At 47.6% G+C, this 19,837-nt stretch overlaps 1 protein-coding gene across 1 annotated transcript in view; it reads right to left on the reverse strand.

The window, feature by feature from the left end:
• Positions 1-19,837, reverse strand: part of AGBL1 (AGBL carboxypeptidase 1) — a 452,999-nt gene that overhangs the window by 355,392 nt on the left and 77,770 nt on the right. Inside the window, 7 exon segments of the mRNA XM_046009541.1 lie at positions 697-783; positions 1,020-1,103; positions 2,567-3,147; positions 4,167-4,283; positions 9,550-9,617; positions 10,778-10,943; positions 17,979-18,187. Coding sequence (XP_045865497.1) covers positions 697-783; positions 1,020-1,103; positions 2,567-3,147; positions 4,167-4,283; positions 9,550-9,617; positions 10,778-10,943; positions 17,979-18,187 — 1,312 coding nt within the window.

Genomic DNA, 19,837 nt, shown 5'->3' on the forward strand with positions numbered 1-19,837 from the left:
AAGATGGAGACAAATCCTGATTTTTGGCATATGACAGAGTCCACACCGGTATGGAAGGAAGAATGATACCATAGTCATCTCTTCTGCGCCGGAAGTTTTTGCTTTGTGTCCTCTTCTCCTGTGTCGTTTGTACAGCCCTAGACTCCCCTTGCCTGTGAAACACTGGTCTAGTAATAGGAGCTGATTGAGAGAGCATGGCAGAGAGGCACGGCACTACACATGCCCTTGAATGGAGATTAACGCGCCTCTCCAGGAGGAGAGTTCCTGCCACCTACGTCCACAGCTATGGGAGCAACGGACGTGAAAAGATACAGGACCAGGGGACCCCAAGTACCCTGCGGTGTGAACAGAACAAGCCCCAGCATCAACGTAGGTACCAACATCGCAGTCAAAGGACTCCCACACCCACGGATGGAGCCGGAACACAGGTGTATTCATAACCTTCACCTCTAGTAGCCTTCCGGCAGCGGCATCAGCCAGTGAGCCCCCTGGTGGTGAGCCCGCAGATGTTTAGCAACGGACTGAGCGGAAAACCTTTCTGTGCCCTGTTTGCCAGCTCTCCGGGGTATAAACACTCCCGCCAGGGCTGTTTTCAAAGGACCCATGCGAGACCGCTGTACAGAGAACAGGGAGGAGGGAGGCACAGCCCGCTCCCTTAAGCTGCCAGGAGCTACCTTTGTGGGTTTCCGTACTCACTCGCGCACTCGGATGGCTTTGCGCAGATTTCCTGACTCGAACTTGGAGAAGAACCGCAAGCAGTCGGAAGCGGTGTCTTGCAAAGGCCTGTAATGAAATAGGAAACATGTGAACACATGCGTTACTGCTATTCTTGGGCACAGCCTGACATTTCTGAGAGATAAGCTTTTCCTCACAGCTTCTCCAACATGAATTCTGACCGTGTTTCGGGGAGAAGGGATGGATTGCTAACATCAAACACGCTTGTTCTCGTGTCGTTAAGAGGATATTCTATACCTCCCCCCAACATCTTCCACATTCCACCAATGCTCAAAACCACCTACCAAGGCTCATCTAAGCTGAAGACGACTTTATTTATAACATCACTTGGCTCGATGAGCCTCCGGACATCCTCAAATATCTTGATCCTGGAAAGGAAAATTGGAAACATTTGAAGTGTTGGCTCTCACTCCTTACCCCGTCCATCCTACGGCCCTCCGGGAAGGGCCTTGAGAGTCATCAGAGAATTATGAAAGAAAAAATTAATAATGCCCCAACCCAGGGGTAAAGCACTGCCTCGCCCTCCTTTCCTCCTTTATCAAAAACTGAAACTACAGCAGGAATGGAAGACAGACTGGTTCCAGAGTTTTAGTTGGAAGATTCATGACTTGAGGGGGAACTTTTTTCAAGAGCATTTGGACTAATGGATTCCAAAGGTCTTGGCTGTGTGAGTAACAGGGTCCTTTGCACAGAGACAATTTTTGAGGGAAACTTTAGGATTGTTGACTGTTAGCATCCTCAAGGCCTGAGAGGCTTCAGGAAGCCTCTGAACTCTTGGGTCATTTATATTCCTTGGGTTCTGTCATCCCCAGAAAATTAAGGTCAATCTTCACTGAAAAATACCCATATTCAGGAAGTTTAAGTAAGAGGACAGAAGGAAGCCCAAGGGATCATGGGCCTGAATCTCTAATCCGTGTGTTTTGGGTGGAGTGAGAGGAGAGAGGACACAGACTTGAGGCCTGGACTCAAGGGGAAGATGTTCTGTCAAGGGGGGGAGGGGTTGCTGGGCCAGCCCCTGTGCTGTGGCATGTGAGCCTGGCAAAGGGTAAGGTCAGAGATGTCAGCAGGAGTTATTCTCTGATGAAATAAGTTCCTGAAACTTTCTGGTGTGCGCACTTGGCCCCCTTGACTTAGCATATGCATAGTCAATGCCTGTTTGTTTGTTTTCCAGGGAAAATCATTCTTCCTTGGCTTTAGCCATTTACATTTTAATCTCGGGATGTTGATCCAAAGGCCAAGCTCCCTTTCCATCATTCTGGGAGTAACCTCCCACTAAAGTTTCTGTCCTGGAGAATGCATATTTTCCTGCCAGTCCTCAGTGCTACAGCAGAACTACTCTCCCAGCAAGCCAGGTTTTGAAGGGTTGAGACTGTGAGATGGAGGTACGCCACCAACTTTCATCAACCAGAGATCCAATACCAATTTACAGTGAATAAAGAGAGAGAGAGAGATCCCAAAAAATCCACACTGGGTTTTTGTTGTTGTTGTTTTCCTAGAACCTTCCTTTGAGGAATGATCCCAGTATTTGGACAAACTGGGTTGTCTTTCCCTGTTATGATCCACAGTGCATTCTGGGATCCAGGGTTGCATTAGAATCATCCAAGGGATTCTTTTTCTGTCAACACCTGCCTGCCACTATCCCACATGTGGTTCTGACATGTCCAGGGAGGAAGGCAAGCTTCTGTGTTTGGCAAAAGCTTCCCAAAGGATTTGAACATGCTCCTGCCTGATTCTCATTTTTCCAAAGATAGCAGAACTCTCTATACAAACCATTCTGCCGATTAAAATATTAATGAGAAAAATACAGCTGCCAAATCAGCACCAACATCACCTTTGGACTCCACATTTGCGCTCCAGCATGGACTGAGCAGAGGGAGGTGGACGGTGACCCCAGAGTTCCGGAAATGCCATCCTCTTGAAGTCAGCCACAGATCTGGTTCTTCTGGCTTTAGCCATATAAAGATGAGGGTCATGGAAGGGGATATGCTTGGGATGTGTCTGCAGAAGCTTATCTATTACTTCAGCAGTTTCTGTAGGCCTAGCAGAACTGGAGAGGGAGGCACTCATCATTGGGCAGGAAATCACATCTATGTCCCAAGCATCCTCTTTTAGGGAAGCTTGAATGTCAGGGACTTCTTTTCCAGAAGAATCTATCCCAAGACCATTTGATTGAATATTTTGGTATGCATTCATCCCAGGGCCTCTTTTGGAGGCCGGATGCATGGTAGACCTTCCCATCTTCACCATGCTCAGAAGAGAAGTCTGGACCATGTCTTCTCTTTCTTGCCCCCAGGAGCTTTGGTCCTTAGTCACATAATGCTGCTTTGGGTAGGTCACAGTTGGAATGTGGTAGTGCTTGGCATCCTGAGTCTCTTCAAAGTTCAAATTATCTCCAGATTTAGACTCAAGTTCCTTCGGGTTTAAAATGAAAAAGAATATGTCAGTGTTTCCTTCCTGATAGAAACTACAATGTGACCCCTGTCCTCACTCTCCGGGCATAGAGTTAAATTTAAATCCTGTGAATTAAGAAGCTTTTTCCAAGGTCAGACAAGAAAAGGCTAGTTTCAAGAATCAAAGAAATTAGAGAATTATAGAAACTCATGTTTGGAAGGGACATTGGGTAGGTCTAGTATAATTCTATACAGCACACAAATGCCCTCTGGAACATCCCAAAAACTTACAGCCTGGTTGAACAAACTTATTTACATTATTTTCATTACACCCCAAGGCAGCACCTTTCACTTGAGGATCATTCTGATTGTTTTAAAAGGAAAAAAAGTCTTCTTTACACTGAACTGAAATTTCCTTCACTGAAATTCTTACCTACTGATCCCCTTCGGCTTTCTGGTTTAAAATAGAATATACTGCTTCCTTTCTCCATGGGATTTAGCTGGTATGCTTAGAGGTGGGCAAATTCATAATATACTAAGAGCCATAAGAAAATAATAGAGATCCAAAGGCAGGTCTAAAATCTTGACAACAGCAATCGTAGTGGGAGCAGCAACTAGCCACTACCTCACCAGGTGAAAGGTTCTCAATTTGTTTCTACTCAAAAAGCCCTGGAATCGGACTGGCCACCTTCAGAAAGCCATCTAGGACAACTTTCCCATCATGCAGGGGAATAATAAATCATCAAGAATTTTCAGTGCACTTTCAGGACGTGAGGACAAGGCACTTTGTCCTCGGACAATAGGCGGTGATGTGTATGGTCATCCTATTTCCATCTCGGCGCCAGGGGCCTGCCGGCATCCAGCTCGGCCTCCTTTTTCACATTTTGCTTGGCCTTCTGCTTCACTCTCAGAAAGACCCCAGAAGCAGATTGCTAATGATAAGCAATGCTCTCCATCTGGAGGCCTCCTGCTTGGCCTCTCAGGTCCTGCAAAGAACCCACCATGCATCACTAGGGAGCAGAACCACGGCATATGCCCTACCTCGAAGCTGCAGGAGAGCTCCAGACACATGGTCTCATACTGCCTCAGCTCCTCTTCGGGTCGGTCAAGACCAGGTTTGGAACTCAGCTTGTTCACATCTGTTTCCAAGTCATCGTCCTATAATGGAATATAGAAATATATATACACATATATATATAATATTTAAATATATATCTAGGTGTATCTATCTATATCTATGTATAGATATATATATAACAGTCAAGACAGCCACCTTGGGAAGCATCAAGACAAGCTACTACATGTGGGAATTCTCAGAATCTTGGGACATGGCTTCCTTGATTCCAAATTATAGTGCTAGCCTATGCTAAGGATAATTCAAGATGTCGGGTTGTATACTTTTTAATGAAAAGAAAGAATGTAGGGGTGCCTGGGTGGCTCGGTGGGTTAAGCCTCTGCCTTCAGCTCAGGTCATGATCTCAGGGTCCTGGGATTGAGCCCCACATTGGGCTCTCTGCTCAGCTGGAAGCCTCCTCCCTCTCTGTCTGCCTCTCTGCCTACTTGTGATCTCTCTGTCAAATAAATAAATTAAATCTTAAAAAAAAAAAGAAAAGAAAGAATGTATACAAATTTTCTCAGCATCCATCTCAGGATTTATCAGTCCTCACCGTAAATAACGAATTTATGTAAAAATTAGTAAAGTGAAATATGAAAGAATTCTGTGTCTTGCCACTGCCAACATCAACAGAATTACAATCACTGCACCTATTCTTCTATCCCTTTTCCCCTTTAGGTCCCTCAGTCTTCTCAAAAACGTTTAATGAGCACCTACTATGAGCAGGTATCATTCTGGGTACTGAAGAGTTAGTGGTAACGGAACAGACAAAGGTCGATGTTCCTGTGGAATCTGCCTTCAGGGGAGAGAAGGAAGACAGCAAACGAATGAAGAAGGTCATTTCCGATAGTGATAAATGCCATGGATATATTGAAAGGGGCAGTGGGTCATGGGAAGTTGTCTAGATTGTGTGCGGTGATGGATGCCTGGGTGGCTCCGTCCGTTAAGCCTCTCCCTTGGCTCAGTTCACGATCCCAAGGTCCTGGGATCAAGCCCCACATCAGGCTCCCTGCTCAGTGGGGAGTCTGCTTCTCCCTCTTCCACTCCCCCTGCTTGTGATCTCACACACACTCTCTCTATCTCAAATAAATAAAATCCTTACACTGCATGAGCTGACCCTGCCTCGCAGAGGTGGTGATGTTTTAACTAGAACAGTGGGGAAGAAGTCACCAGCAGAACAGCTGATGCTGGCTTCCAGAAAGAACATGGTGCTGCACAGACAACAGGAGGAAGATGGCAGGAGTCAGCGTTCAAGGAAGAGGCAGCAGGCAGGGCCTTACGGACTCAGGGAGGGGTCTATCACCTCCCACTGCACTTTGCCACATTACACATTTATGTTTACCCCATCACCGCCAGTCTTTTCTCCATTGGGCTGAATAATCCCAGACCCTTCACTTCTACTCCTAGATCATCACTTTGCGACAGTGCAATGGGGAGGGTGACTCTCCTCCCAACACCTCTGTTAAATACAGAAGTGTCCAAAGGTTAGAAAGTCTCATACAGGAAGGACACCAGCAATCAACCAGCCCCGTCTTCTCATCTTTCCTGGACCCAGTTTCCCTAATGAAGTCGGGGAGAAAAAACCTACTCTGTGCATTAGGAGGATATCTGGTTAGTTAAGGAAAAACCTGGCAGTCCTCAAGGCCTGGACTGTTCTTCTTTAAGTTAAACAAATATAGACAATAAATATATATATATATATATATATGTATGTATGTATGTATATGTATATATATATGTATATGTATATATATTTATTTATTTATTTATTTATTTATATTTATATATTTATATTTATATGACTGAATGGGGTAGGGAGAGGGAAGAAAATGCAACATTCTATCCCTCTCCTGGAATTTTCCTCCAAACTTTAAATTAAAAGAAAAATTGATCTCATGAGGTTGATGTCATGGTATTTTCAAATACATGGCACACCAGGCCTGAACTCCTTAGCCTGGCTCTGGGGATCCCAACATTCTTGTTCTTTCCAGCTTTATCTATCAGTTCCTACTGGCCTCCACCCTCCCCGTACAGCCTCAGCCATGCCCCACAGTGGTACCAATGGAAACCCAACCTGGCACCACTAGCAAGAAAGGCTGGCATGTCTGGGGTAAAGAGTGTCATGTAGCCCATAAGCTGCTGCCTAATGCATTCTACATGGGGTTGGGAGACCTACCTAGCTTGAGAGCAGGAGGTAACTAACTATAAGCAACTGTTGGTTTTTTGTAAATAAAGTTTTATTGGAACACAGCCACATCCTTCCATGGTTGGTTTCTCAGTATAACAGCAAAGTAGAGTAGTGGTAACAGAGACCATCTCTGGTCCCCCAGAGCTTTGTATCTTGGTCTCTGAGTATCCAGGCACTCAAGTGGGTTCTCCCCTCCTTCAGTATTTCTTGTAAAGGCCACTTATACTTATTCAGCGATGGGCCTGTTTCTGTGTTCTCACAGCAACCCAGACAGGGTTCATCATTTAGGATTCTGGGACCCATCTAATCCAGATCATGCTTTCTGGTCCTTCTTCCTCAGATTGGACCCTTCCAATATGATTGACTTTCCCCAGCCTTACACTTGAGCTCACCACCCTTTCAAAGATGGTGACTTGAACTCTGGTCGGGACAATCTCCAAGTTCACTAGACTGCAAACTCTTTGAAGATAAAAATCTGTGTCTCGTTTGCTTTTGTATCATATTACCATCCCCAGGAACTTAGCCTGTAGCCTCTGACATGGATCACGGCCAAGGAAGTACCTGCAAGAAACAAAAAACTAAAAAGGAAGGAATGAGGAAGCAAAGAAGAGGAGAGCTTGAGGTCACTCTGTTTATCCTCCTCTTCTTCAGACCTTGTCCAGGTCTAACAGTTGTGTTTGCGAAGAATAAAAAATATATATTGACAGAAAAAAAAAACAAACATAGCCAACATCTGGTCTGTACTTCTTGTAAGTTTCTCTTTTCTTATGTTGACGTTGAGTTTTCAAAGAAAAGCACCCAACTTTCCATTCTCAAGACCCTTATAAAAGTTCCTTTTAATCATTCTTTCTAAACAGCTGAGCCCAATTATTAACTAAGAATTTTCAAATGAAAAGGCCATCAGTTAACAGCCTGGGTCAGATCTATGACCAGAAACAAATATTCCTGGCTTCTTGCCCACATTTCTTGCAGCAAATGCTTCTGGGTTCATGAAGGAAAATCAGTGTGCTGGAGCGCCAATTCCCTTGCTCTTTTGCAACACCCCAGAACCGAGTCCTGATTCCGATGTGCCCCATTTCTCTACACCCAGACTCACACACTGACTTCTCATCCTCTCCTTTTGGCCCGCAGACTTTGATAAATAGTTTTCAGGCCCTCACCAATTTGTCCTGTGCTGTTTTCCCAGCTGGATTTGTTGATTTGTTTGGGTTTCTCTCCTCCCCAACCCACCATCGTGGGCAGCGCGGTGGGGGAAAAGGAGACCGTCTGAGTACTCCATTCCAAATGGCCTGAGTCAGGCACGGGCATGCCGCTTGTCCCTGCACATTAGATACAGGAGGCGACTGACACTCTGCATCAGACAGCCAGTCATCAGAGAGCAAGGAAGACAGGAGGGGGAAGTGTCATTGACGAATGATCACCGCAGCACGGAAATATTCAAATAACTCAGAGAGTACACAATAGCCTGTGCTGCCAGGCCACAGCAAAGACCCAATTTACTACTGATGACTTCGGAAATGATTCCATTTATCAACAAAACCCTGAGAACACTGAAGGGCCAATAGCGGTCTTAACCTAGAGACTGAGCACTCTTAACCTACAGTCTTTTTTTTTTTTTAATTTTTTTAATATTTTATTTATTTATTTGACAGAGATCACAAGTAGGCAGAAAGGCAGGCAGAGAGAGAGAGAGAGAGAGAGAGAGAGGAGGAAGCAGACTCCCTGCGGAGCAGAGAGCCTGATGAGGGACTTGATCCCAGGACCCTGAGAACATGACCTGAGCCGAAGGCAGAGGCTTAACCACTGAGCCACTCAGGCACCCTTAACCTACAGTCTTAACCTGGAGACTGAGCCATAGTCTCTACGAGCCTGCAGCTACCATCTTATGATAGAGAACTCTGAACTCCAGAGAACTCTCTAGATAGGTAGGGAGGCAGGAGGGAAGGGAAGGAAAAGAGGAGGTGGGTTGGTAGATGGAGGGATGGATGGATGATGACAGGCAAATAAACAGACAATAGATTTTTTTTTAATTCAGGTTTCATCTCCTGAGTGTTATAAAAAGTAGCATCTACTTCTCAGTCTTATTTTGCAGATGACAAATTTAAGGGGCTCTAATTTGAAAGAGCTGGTCCACATCCATCTCCGCCAACAGAAACAGAAGCAGAATTCTAACTCAGAGATACATTATCATTATTCTGGGACAGTGACATTGCTCCCCCCACCAAAGGATGCTCAGCAATTCCTGGAGACATTTTTGGTTCATGACTTTCAGGGGAGGGAGGAGCCAAGGATAGGTGCTCCCAGTATCTGGTGAGGAGAAGTCAAGGACCTTGCCAACCATCCCACGAGGCACAGGATAATCCCCCATAGCAAAGAATTATCCAGCCAAATGACAAAAGTCCTTTTCTAGAAATGCAGTCAATAGACTATGTCCCATTGCCTGTTTCTCATCAAGGAAAGTTTTACTGGAATCCAGCCATGCCCAGCCACTTACCTACTGTCTGTAGTTGCTTCTGTGCAATCACAATGATGCTGAGCAATTATGGCCGAGACTGTAGGTCCACAAAACCTAGACTAACCTTGTCTGGTCTTTTACAGAAAGGTTGCTAACCTCTGCTATACATATCATGGGTCATCATGGGACAGAGACCAAAGAGCACCCCTCCCTGCTGGCCTGCGTACATGTCACGTACCCGAGTGAGCACAGTTCACACAGACTGGGAGATGAATGGAAGTGAACAACACAGGAGATCCAAGCACAGATGGACCAGAGAGAATTTCCTAGGAAATGTTTCCATGGTCTCTGCCTGGAATACCATTCACACTGATTACATACACCAACCAGAAGGGTCTATCGAGAAGCTCATCCTGACAGGACATTAGTGCCTCGGTAACGGAGGGCCTCCAACTTTACAATGAGACATTGCTCGGGACCTACCAGGGTGGAAGCCGACAATCGCAGCTGTCATTTATTGAGCACCACTGTGTGCCAGGCATTGGCGTGGAAGTACAGAAGTGTCTCCTTACAAGTTACACTGGTCTTAGCTGGACACAGAGAGGTGTGTTTCCCTCTGGACCACGTGATTGTGGAGAGCCCTGGAAGTGAGGGCTGCTGTACCTACTTGCTCTTTCGTATCTTCGGAGTCTGAATCTTTATCCACTTCTTCGTCGGCATCATCTTCAAAATCCTCTGCATGGAGAAAGAGAGAGAAAATGGTGCGGCTTCCCCTGTGCCTCAGATCTGGGTTCTCACCACACAGTGGCTAGTCCTCCTTTTCCTCATTATCAAGTGCACCGTCCCCCAACACTCTGACACTTATTGGCACGTGCAAATCATACACACAGAGGCACGGGGAAGCACCATCCCAGGAAGTCTAAACTGCCCCACGTCGAAGGCAGAATGAGTGCAGAATAAAACGACACATGAACAGGACACCTGGGTGGCTCAGCTGGCTGGGCAACTGCCTTCGGGTCAGGTCATGATCCTGGAGTCCCAGGATCAAGTCCCACACTGGGCTCCCGGCTCCATGGGGAGCCCGCTTCTCCCTCTGACCTTCTCAGCTCTCATGCTCTCTCTCACTCTCTCTCTCTCTCAAATAAATAAATAACATCTTTAAAAGAAAAAAACAGAAAACAAAAAAATGACACATGAACACCGTTCTGGGTTGCCCTGCCCAACTTACAACTATTTACGCAAACAACATCACCAAAGTTTAGAGATCACATACAGGCAAAGTTCACTGTAATTCAACACCTTGACTGACTCCCTAATTTTGATAAGAAGGGACTTAGTTACAACAAAAGACCACAGAAAGCATCCAGGGCCATTGTGGCAAGAGATGACGCCAAGGGAACTCTGTTCCGTGAAAGGAGGGCAGGGCTGAAAGGCATTAGAATCTTTCGACACCAAAATCTTCACGGAGATTAAATAATCATACTTTCAAGCATGTAATGTGACTAGCAAGGGGTTGTAACTAGCCAAAGCTTTATTTCGAGTTCATCCTTAAGGCAAATTAATTCCAGAGCAAGTCAGTACAGTAGAGAGCCTCAATCATGGGACCGAGAATATAATTTTTTTTTTTTTTAATTAGCTGGGATGATGGTACAGGCATTCAACAGCCACTGGGCAAAGTGGCTACGGGCAAAGTGGCTACAGTTAATAATTAAGAACAAAATAAGTGAGCTTAGTATCTGTTCATTCCGTCTATGGAAAGCTCGCTTTTTCATACGTTTCTCTAATTAGCTTCTTGGACATTTACGGTCAGCCTGCAAAAGCACTGATGCTCCTTTCCTCTGCGTCGCTCTGAAATATTGCCGACCTGCAAGCTCATCGTCGCCCACTGGCTTTACCTTCAGTTGGAGCACGTGGAGGCTCGGGGGGGGTGCTCCCTGGGACCGGGAAGGCATATGCGCTGCTGGACGTGACCAAGGGAAGCGGGCTCCTTGGGTAACACTGCCTCAGGATCTGAATCATGACAGAGATGACGGGCTCCAAGCACTTGTCGTCCAGGCAGTTCTGAACAAAGAGAAGACCCTGTCAGATGCCGACCCCTTACCCAGGGTGCCCTTGTTAGATCGGTAGTTCCGGTCATGGCTTACACATGTGGTCAGCAAACATCCTTAACGGAGAAGGTCTACGTGGAATGTTCTAATGGAGAATTCCGTCTAATGTAGAATCTGCTTTGGCCCAGGGCATCGCCTGAAACATTTTTCTTTCCTTTTCACAGCTCATATGTGATTGGAAGGAATTAAGTCTGAAAATAGACTTAAAAGTCTTTCAGGGGATGCTGTGGCTAAGGGAAGACATTGTCCAGGATAGCCCAGGAAGGGGCAGGGGGCGGGGAGGAACTTCCTTCAGCCATCCCGGTGTCATTGTGAATTATTGCCTAAATTAGAGAATGAGTAGCCAAATTGAAGGAAGGCTTACTCTTCTCTTTCAGCTATTACCTGAATAGAAAGCCATAAAGGAAAAAGACAAAATACGAAATAAAAAAAAAAAAGACTAAGTAAATCCCAAGCACCTAAATTAAATAATATGCCTGTTCTCAGAGCCCACGGTGTTGATCCCTCTTGGTACCTACCCAAAGCAAAGGAAAATTGGGTTTGCAGATGTAACAATTTGATACTGATGGAACCTGACAAGACCCTTCTTTTCAGACACTTGAAAAATGCAAAAACAAGTTTACTAAATTGAGAGAGAGGATTGGGAGTAAGTCAGTAACTCTTTGGCAAAACTAGGCCATTTTCTTCAAGCTCTTAGTAAATGCTTTGTCTACTGACTTTGTGCAGAAAGTTGCCAAGTGTGAGCTTCTAATCTGATATTCCTAGGGGTTCCAAGTGAGCTCCAAGGCCAACAAGTCATGGTAGGAGACAGGGAGGATGCTGAGCACCTGTCCCAGGGGAGAGCGACTGTGATGATGCCATGCTACAGTATCTCCAGCCCCACATTACAAGCAGCTCCACATTAAAAAAAAAATGGAGAAACAATTTAACAAACTTTTAGCCATGAATTCAAACTATCCAAATGATTAAAAAACAAGAACAAAAGCAAAAACCAGTTAGCCCAACGTTCAAACCAGGAATGTTTTAACACAATCAAGAATGCTATTTCCCCTTCTGTGTGCTCAAATGGTTCCCATCAGGTGTCCTGAACCCACAGCAGGAAACACTCTCCATGGAAAAGGAATCAGTCAAGGCTACCTCATCCCTGAGACTGGTCAAATGATTTCTAGTGCTTTGTGAAAAGTACTATTATTGGAAAAAGCGAGAACTGAGTCTGGGGGAGGGAGAGAGGGAGGGCAGATGGCTCATCACAGGCCAGGTTCTGAGCTTCATTCTTAGGAAGAACGGAGGCAGGAATAAGCCAGGAAACTGTCAAAATTACCAGCATTCTGGAAGCCAGTTGTGTCTGTGATTGTCACTGGTACTGCTATCGATGAATGTGGCAATAACGCTGTTTTACTTTGCATGGGATGGTGCAGGTGCCCAGTGAGAGGACGGATGGAGGTAGGTTCACCTGTCCTGATAGGCGGGACCACACCATGAATGTAGGAGATCCACAGGATATTAAAATCAACAGAACCAAGGTATTAGGGTTTTAATGAATGACTGCCTAAATCAGGTTGGTAGGAAACAGTGTAGTCAACACAGTCTGCAGAAAACCTTTATGAATTTTAAAATCATCCTTGCTTCCAAAGTAACCTGCCAAGGTTTCCCTAGTGTTAAGAGACAGGTACTTCCAGCCCCCAGGGCAGGGCGGGAGGTGGCCCATGGGAGGCGCTCTGGATGCAAAATTTAAGGGCCTCTCTCTCAGCCTCCTGCTATACCAGGGTTGGCACTTGGGGGGTTGTGCATCAAAGATGACAAGACCCCAAGAAACAGGATCCCTGGGAATAACCGTCTCAGAATTGGGGGCAAAGGTGAAAATTTCTGGCTCACTTTCCCCATCACTTCCAATAATACACCTGCTACTTGGAAAAGATGATGAAATATGACAGCGTTTAACATATTCAATTCACACTTAACGTCTCTGAGTTAGCGTTGGAATAATAAATACACTACTTCTGCGAGATGCGGGCAAGCGAGAGGAAGGTAGCTCCTCCTCATCGCGGTTCTGCGATTCCCAGATCTGAGGTGGCTGCGGTCAAGCCCAGTCTGGAAGCCGACGACGCTCTTTCTGCAGTATCGTCGGAAGGTCAACCACCTAACGCTACGTCCCAGGGCCTCACTTCATCTCACCACGTGGGCAGTTTATCATCTCCTATCATCCCAAGAAGGATGAGGACAGCACAGAAAGGTATCTCAAGAGGGAGGGACCACATTCTCATAATTTTTATAATAGCATATTGCTGTAATTGTTCTATTTTATAATTGTTGCTGGTGCTAATCTCTTGCTGTGCTTAGTTTATACGTTAATTTTATCATGGGCATGATTGCACGGGAAAAAGACAGAGTGGATATGGGTTTGGTACTCTCCAGAGTTTCAGGCATCCACTGGGGGGGTCTTGGCAGGGGGTGGGGGGTTGCGGGATAGCACTCAGCTCAGACCCTGGAGCAAGACCACCTGAATTCAAGCCCCGGCCCGTGATCACAAACAGCATCACCCTGGCAAGCAGCTAACCTCTCTGTGCTCTACTTCCCTCGTCTGTAGAGCAGAGATATTAACAGAATTCTGTCATAAGGAGGTGTGTGAATCAGAGTGAAAATGGGCAAAGTGCCTGTCCGATACTGCGCAGTAAGTGGCCGCTAGCAAGATGTCAACAGGCAGCACGAAGCTCGTAAAATCTCCTAAGAATGCAGAAGGAGATCCCAGAAGGCCACTGCTACTCAGCACAGAGCCCCAGTAATAACGTTCACAATAAGAAAATGAGCCACTTTAGTGGAAAAATCCAGAAAGCCTTGATTTAAGTTCCAGTTCTCCTCCCAACTAGCCAAAGCCGTCCGCGTCTCTGCCCGAGCTAACCCCCTTCCCCCTCCTTCTTTCCGTGCCCTCGGATGCCCTCCTCTCCAAATGGCAGCCGGAATGGTCCTTCAAGGTCGTAAATCAGTTTAATGGGTATAGAGTTTCGGTTTTGCAAGATGAAAAGAGTTCTGTAGATCGGTTATACAACAGTGTGGGTGCACTTAATACAGCCAAACTGTACACTTGAAAATGGCCAAGATGGTCAACTTTATGTCGTACAGATTTTATCACAATTAAAAAAACAAAAAGCATACATCGTATCATGTCACTCTCCTGCTTCAAACCTGATAGAAATAAAGTCAGAATTTCTTTTCATGGTCTAGAAAGTTCTGCCCTCCTCTTCTTCTTCCCCTTTCTCCTCCCCCCTCCCCTTCCCTCTCCTCCTCGTCCCTCTGATTCTGTCTCTTCCTCGTCTTTTGCTATTATGGGCATCACCACCATCATCATTATTGTAATTTGCAAACAGCCACCACAATGACATAGACTAGATCCCAGGTTCCCTTGTTGGCCACCCAAGGACTGCAATCCCTTTCCTGGCAGAAGGAGGAGGACTGATGGGCAGCTCAAACCAATATAGCTAGAGCGGTCTGGGCTTACGGCGCCCAGCCCGGGTGCAGAGGCTCCACAGGCTAGGGCATCCTGGCACACAGGCCTGGTTCGGCTTCCGCTTATATCCTGTGTCTGCTCCCAGCAGAAACTGGAGGCTGGGAGCTTGTTGTGAATTCATTTACTAAACAGCCGAGGTCTTCACTGACCTGCCGAGAACTGCTTGTAAAAATCCTGCTTGCCCGGGTGCAGGGGTGGCTGAGTCGGTTAAGGGTCTGACTCTTGATTTCCGCTCAGGTCATGATCTCAGGGTCCTGAGATCGAGCCCCTGCACTGAGCTCCATCCACATTGGGCTCTGTACTCAGGGTAGAGTTGGCTTGAGATTCTCTCTCTCTCTCTTTCTAAATAAATAAGATCTTTTAAAATAAATAAAACAAAATAAAATAAAAATATTAAAATAAAACAAAATATACTTCTGTTTGCAGAACCAGACTCCTAACTGTAGAGGACACACTGCTTGTCACCAGAGGAGAGGTGGGTGGGGGAGGGGAAACAGGTGACGGGGATTAAGGAGTGACTGTGTGATGAGCACCAGGTGACGTGTGGAAATGTGGAATCACTACATGGGGCTCCTGAAACCAGTTTTACGCTGTATGTTAACTAACTGGAAAAAACTTAAAAAAAAAAGATGAAAGGAAAAAAATTAAAGTGAGGCCATTAGGGTGGGCTCTAGTCCCATAGGACTGGGGTCCTTGCAAAAAGGGGCAGTTGGACACAGACCTGGACCCAGGGAGAACGTCCTCTGAAGCTGGAGGCAGAGTGGCTGAGGGGCCACTCTGACAGGCCGAGAGGCACCAGCAGAATCTGCGAGCAGGACCTACCAGAGAGCCTCGGGCAGGATTCCCCGCTCCGTGGCCCCAGAAGGAACCAGCCCTGCCGCCACCTTGCTTTGGGACTCCAGCCCCCAGCGCTGGGAGAGAATGAATCTCTGGTTTGTGGTGCTCCATTCTGGCAGCCCCGGGAGACTCCCAGGTTCTTCCCGCCACCCTTGGCTGTGACGATTGCCGAGGAAGACTCAGAGCTCACTCGGAACTGCTGGAGATGCCGTCATGGTTTCCAGGGATGAACAGGACGGACTAAGATCGGCCAAAGAGCGAGGACTGAGGGGGAGGGTGCGGCTGTCTCAGTCCGCTCTGCCCTGGAAGGACACCACAGACCCGGGGCTGGAAGCCGCCCGCACTTGTTTCTAGCTGCTCTGGAGGCTGAGGTCCAGGTTCAGGTACCAGCAGGTTCCCCGTCTGGAGAGAACCGCCTGCCTTCTGGTGGAGATGGCCAGGGAGCTGTCAGGGGCCTCTCTTAGTAAGGGCACACATCCCATTCCCGGGGGCCGTACCTTCATGACCTCACCCCTCCCAAAGGCTCCACCTCCCCCATGCCATCACTTTGGGCAGCAGGGATTTGGCACATGGGTTTGGGGAACCCAGACGGTAGTCGACAGCACCAGGAGAAAGACCAAGCCTGAGACGGGTAGAGAGATCTATGTACACCCTGTTTCCAGGCTCACGGGCCCTGTCGTGTCTGTGCCTCTCTTGCTACGTTCTGCACCCCCTCCCTCTCAGAGATCCGCACTTTGGGGCTGTCTTCTTCCTTTCCTGCCCTTTTAATTCCTCCTAACCCAGAGCACAGAAAGAGCCAAAGGAGGCAGAGGGCTTGGCTGGAGCGCAGGAGCTGGCATCAGGGGGTTGCTAGGCATCAGCAGTGGGGACAGCAGGGGTGTTTCACTCGAGATCTGGGGGGACACAGCTTACAAAGTACAGTGACACTTGGAGACATTCCAAGCACGGCTTCATCCAGAGAAAAGGAATGTTCCGTGCAGCTCGTTCATGACAGAGAGGCTGCGGAAGCCGTGCTGATGGAGAGAAGCCCACGGGTGACAGCAGACGGGAAGGCAGGTACTGGTGTGCAGGCCAGGACGTTATTGTCCAGACACGGGGGAAGGGGGATGCTGTTTTAATAGAAAAGTCTGCAGATGCCATGGTTGGAAGACAGCACTCTCGAGTGCTTCCCTGCCTCCGACATGTGCAAGTAGAGAAAAAGGGGAGGGTGTCCGGAGCCCCAGGGAAGGGGAGTGAGCAGACGATGGATATTCGGGAAGCCTTCTCCTCCTCCATAGAGAGGGGTACACATAGCCTTGCACTGTGGTGTTTAAATTAGTCCTAAGCAGGTGCATTTAAGGACTTTGTTGTAAGGGCCGAAATCCGGGAAACCAGAGACTACATATCCCACTGGGGTACTGAGCAGTCTAGCCCGTGCAGGTGCTCCCCTCTGCCTGGGAGGCTATTCCTCTCAAACCTGGCAGGACCTGCTTTTTCAATAATTCAGGTCTCAGCTTCGGTGGCACCTGCTCAGAGAAGACTCAGCCCCTCCCGCAGAACACGTGCTCCCTCCACCCGGGGGAGTCACCGCGGATGGCCTGAGTTAATTGATGTCAGGGAGCAATACGAAATGACCCTCCTCATTGAATTCGTTGCCTCCTTAGTGTCTGGCTCTCCTGCTAGACTGTTCACCCCACAAGATCCGGGGTCTTGCTTGTTGCATTCACCTCCAGATTCCGCAATGCTAGTAATTCCAGCCACCGCTCACGCTCCCAAACCAGCCAAGTCGCGGCCAGCGCGCCATTAAATCCAACACATCTCTACGTTAATGTCGTCAGGCCGTGCCGCAAGCCAGGCTTTAGTATTTCCCTCTTTTCAAAGAAGAAAAAAGCTGAGACCCAGAGGGTCTCAAAGTTGCACAAGTGTTAAGCGCGAGGGCCGGGAACACTCCTGACCGCCACACTGCACCGCGCAGCCAATACACACGTAACGGAATGAATGGATCCACCCGTGCAGGAGTGAGAGCGGAAGAGGGTCTGAATCCAGAACCTCCGCCCACAGCAGGCAGCAAGAGAGGCACTGAGGATGTTTATAGCAGCAATGGCCACGGTGGCCACACTGTGGAAAGAACCAAGATGCCCTTCAACGGACGAATGGATAAGGAAGATGTGGTCCATATACACGATGGAGTATTATGCCTCCATCAGAAAGGACGAATACCCAACTTTTGTAGCAACATGGACGGGACTGGAAGAGATTATGCTGAGTGAAATAAGTCAAGCAGAGAGAGTCAAGTATCATATGGTCTCACTTATTTGTGGAGCATAAGGAATAACATGGAGGACACAGGGAGATGAAGAGGAGAAGGGAGTTGAGGGAAACTGGAAGGGGAGATGAACCATGAGAGACTATGGGCTCTGAAAAACAACCAGAGGGTTATGAAGGGGCAGGGGGTGGGAGGCTGGGGGAACAGGTGTGGGTAACAGGGAGGGCACGTACTGCATGGAGCACTGGGTGTGATGCAAAAACAATGAATACTGTTAGGCTGAAAAGAAATTTTTTTAAAAAGTGAAAAAAAAAAAGAGAGGTACTGAGGGTCTCGCAGCTGTGTTCCTCAGGAACCACCAGGTGTCACCCACCTGCAGAGGCGACCCCAGGGCTAATTACCTGGGCGGAGCTGAAGAGGATCTCCATGCCCTGGGCTGCCAGGAAGGCCTCCCTGCCAGACCGGAGGTTGGCAATGTGCCTGAGGCAGAGCAGCAGCGCCCGGCGGATCCGCACGTAGGCATTGGCGGCGTCCCGGTGGTGCCAGTCCAGATGCAGCCTGACCAAGCTGGCAACATAGCCTCTGTTCACGGCCCTGCGGCTGTTGGACTCTGAAACCAGTGGAAAAGGGATGTCAAGCACGGGCTCCCCCCCGCACTGGCCGCACCCGTCTGAGCATGTCCGGCGCCCCTCCTGCGAGACACTTATCGTAAACGGATACTAGTAACTTTGCACTGGAGAAAACTGGCAGATGCCGCCTTACTCAAGTGATCGAAGTGAACATCACCTTGTGCATCACACTGAGAAGGACACGGCATCACTTCTATGGTCTTCATGGCCAAAACGCACAGCCGGAGTTTAACCATGAGGAAAATCGGCAAGCCCAAAATGAGGGGCATGCTACCAGTCATCTGACTGATACACTTCAAAAATGTCAAGGTAAGGAAAAAAAAATTTTTTTAAAGGGAGGGGAAGAAGAGGAGGGGAGAGGAGAGGAGAGGAGGGGAGGGAAGGAAGAGGAAGAACAGGGGAAAGGAGGGAAGGGAAGGGCAGGGAAGGGAAGGGGGAAGCTAAAGGATTTATATAACATGCAAGTACAATACAGAATTGCAATTTAGATCCTGGGCCAGAAAACAATTTTGTCCTTGGCTATAAAAGGCATTAGTGAAAGAGTCGGTAAAATTTGAATAAAGTCTATAAATCAACTAATAGTATTATATCAGCATATATTAAGTTCTGGTAAACAGTGCTTATGGAAAAGAAAATCCTTATGTTTACAAAATTCATAATCAGAGTATGTGAATGCCTGTAACTTATCCTTAAAAAGTTCAGAAAAAAATTATAATAGTGTTGGGAGGCAAGGTTGAAAGAATGAGCGAGAGAGAGACACACAGAGAGACATTTCTACCAGATGTCCATTCCTCCTTGCTAAATCTCAGCAGCCTTAGAGTACAGTCACTGGGCTGACTACATCACCAGACTTCGCTTGGGAAGAAGCCACTGAATGAGACACCATGGCTGAAAGGCTGTCGCGTGTCCCAGATGTGCTGCATGTTCCTAGAGAGCATGGAAGTCAGGTTCTGGACACTCAAGGTCTGGCTCAGCCCCAGGAGGAATTTCTCATAGTCGAGGCTACCCAATAAAGGCGGATTCCTTGTGGTACTGGAAAATGGGACCCTGACAATGTTCGGACGGTGCTTGGAAATCCACCAGATGGGGATGCGGTATGGGGCTTTCTTCCATCTGATGGGGAAACATAACAGAGGGCTCTCCTGGTTCCCTTCACATCTTCACTACCACAGTTTTCCTTTGTAACTGAAGGCTCCTGGTGGAGACCTCCCATGAGACACACATCCTGTGGGGTAAGTGCACGATACCCTGATTTTCCCAAGACATGCTTTAAATGCTCTTTGAGGACACACAGAGGGAAGGATAGTCCAAGAGACCTCTCTCAGCACTTAACACACACTCCTTTCCAGCTTAACCTCCTTGGCCAGGCTACGGGATTGGTGGACAAACATGTCAGAGCCCGGATCTCTCCAGAAGGTGGCTGGTCACCTCTGCGCCTGTGGGCCAGGCACATCGCAGGACTGTAACAGACGGACCGTCACCATGAATGTCCAAATCTTACAGCTCTGCTCTCACTACTGCGTTTCTCCATTACCCAAACCCTTCATGCCGGCTTATGAGACAATATAAGGCCTCTGGCCGAGAATGTGTGTGAGAGAGATCCCCTGAGCTGTAACTGGAGAAGCAAAATA

The sequence above is a fragment of the Meles meles genome, chromosome 6 (genome assembly GCF_922984935.1).
Source record: "Meles meles chromosome 6, mMelMel3.1 paternal haplotype, whole genome shotgun sequence".
Taxonomy (NCBI): Eukaryota; Metazoa; Chordata; class Mammalia; order Carnivora; family Mustelidae; genus Meles; species Meles meles.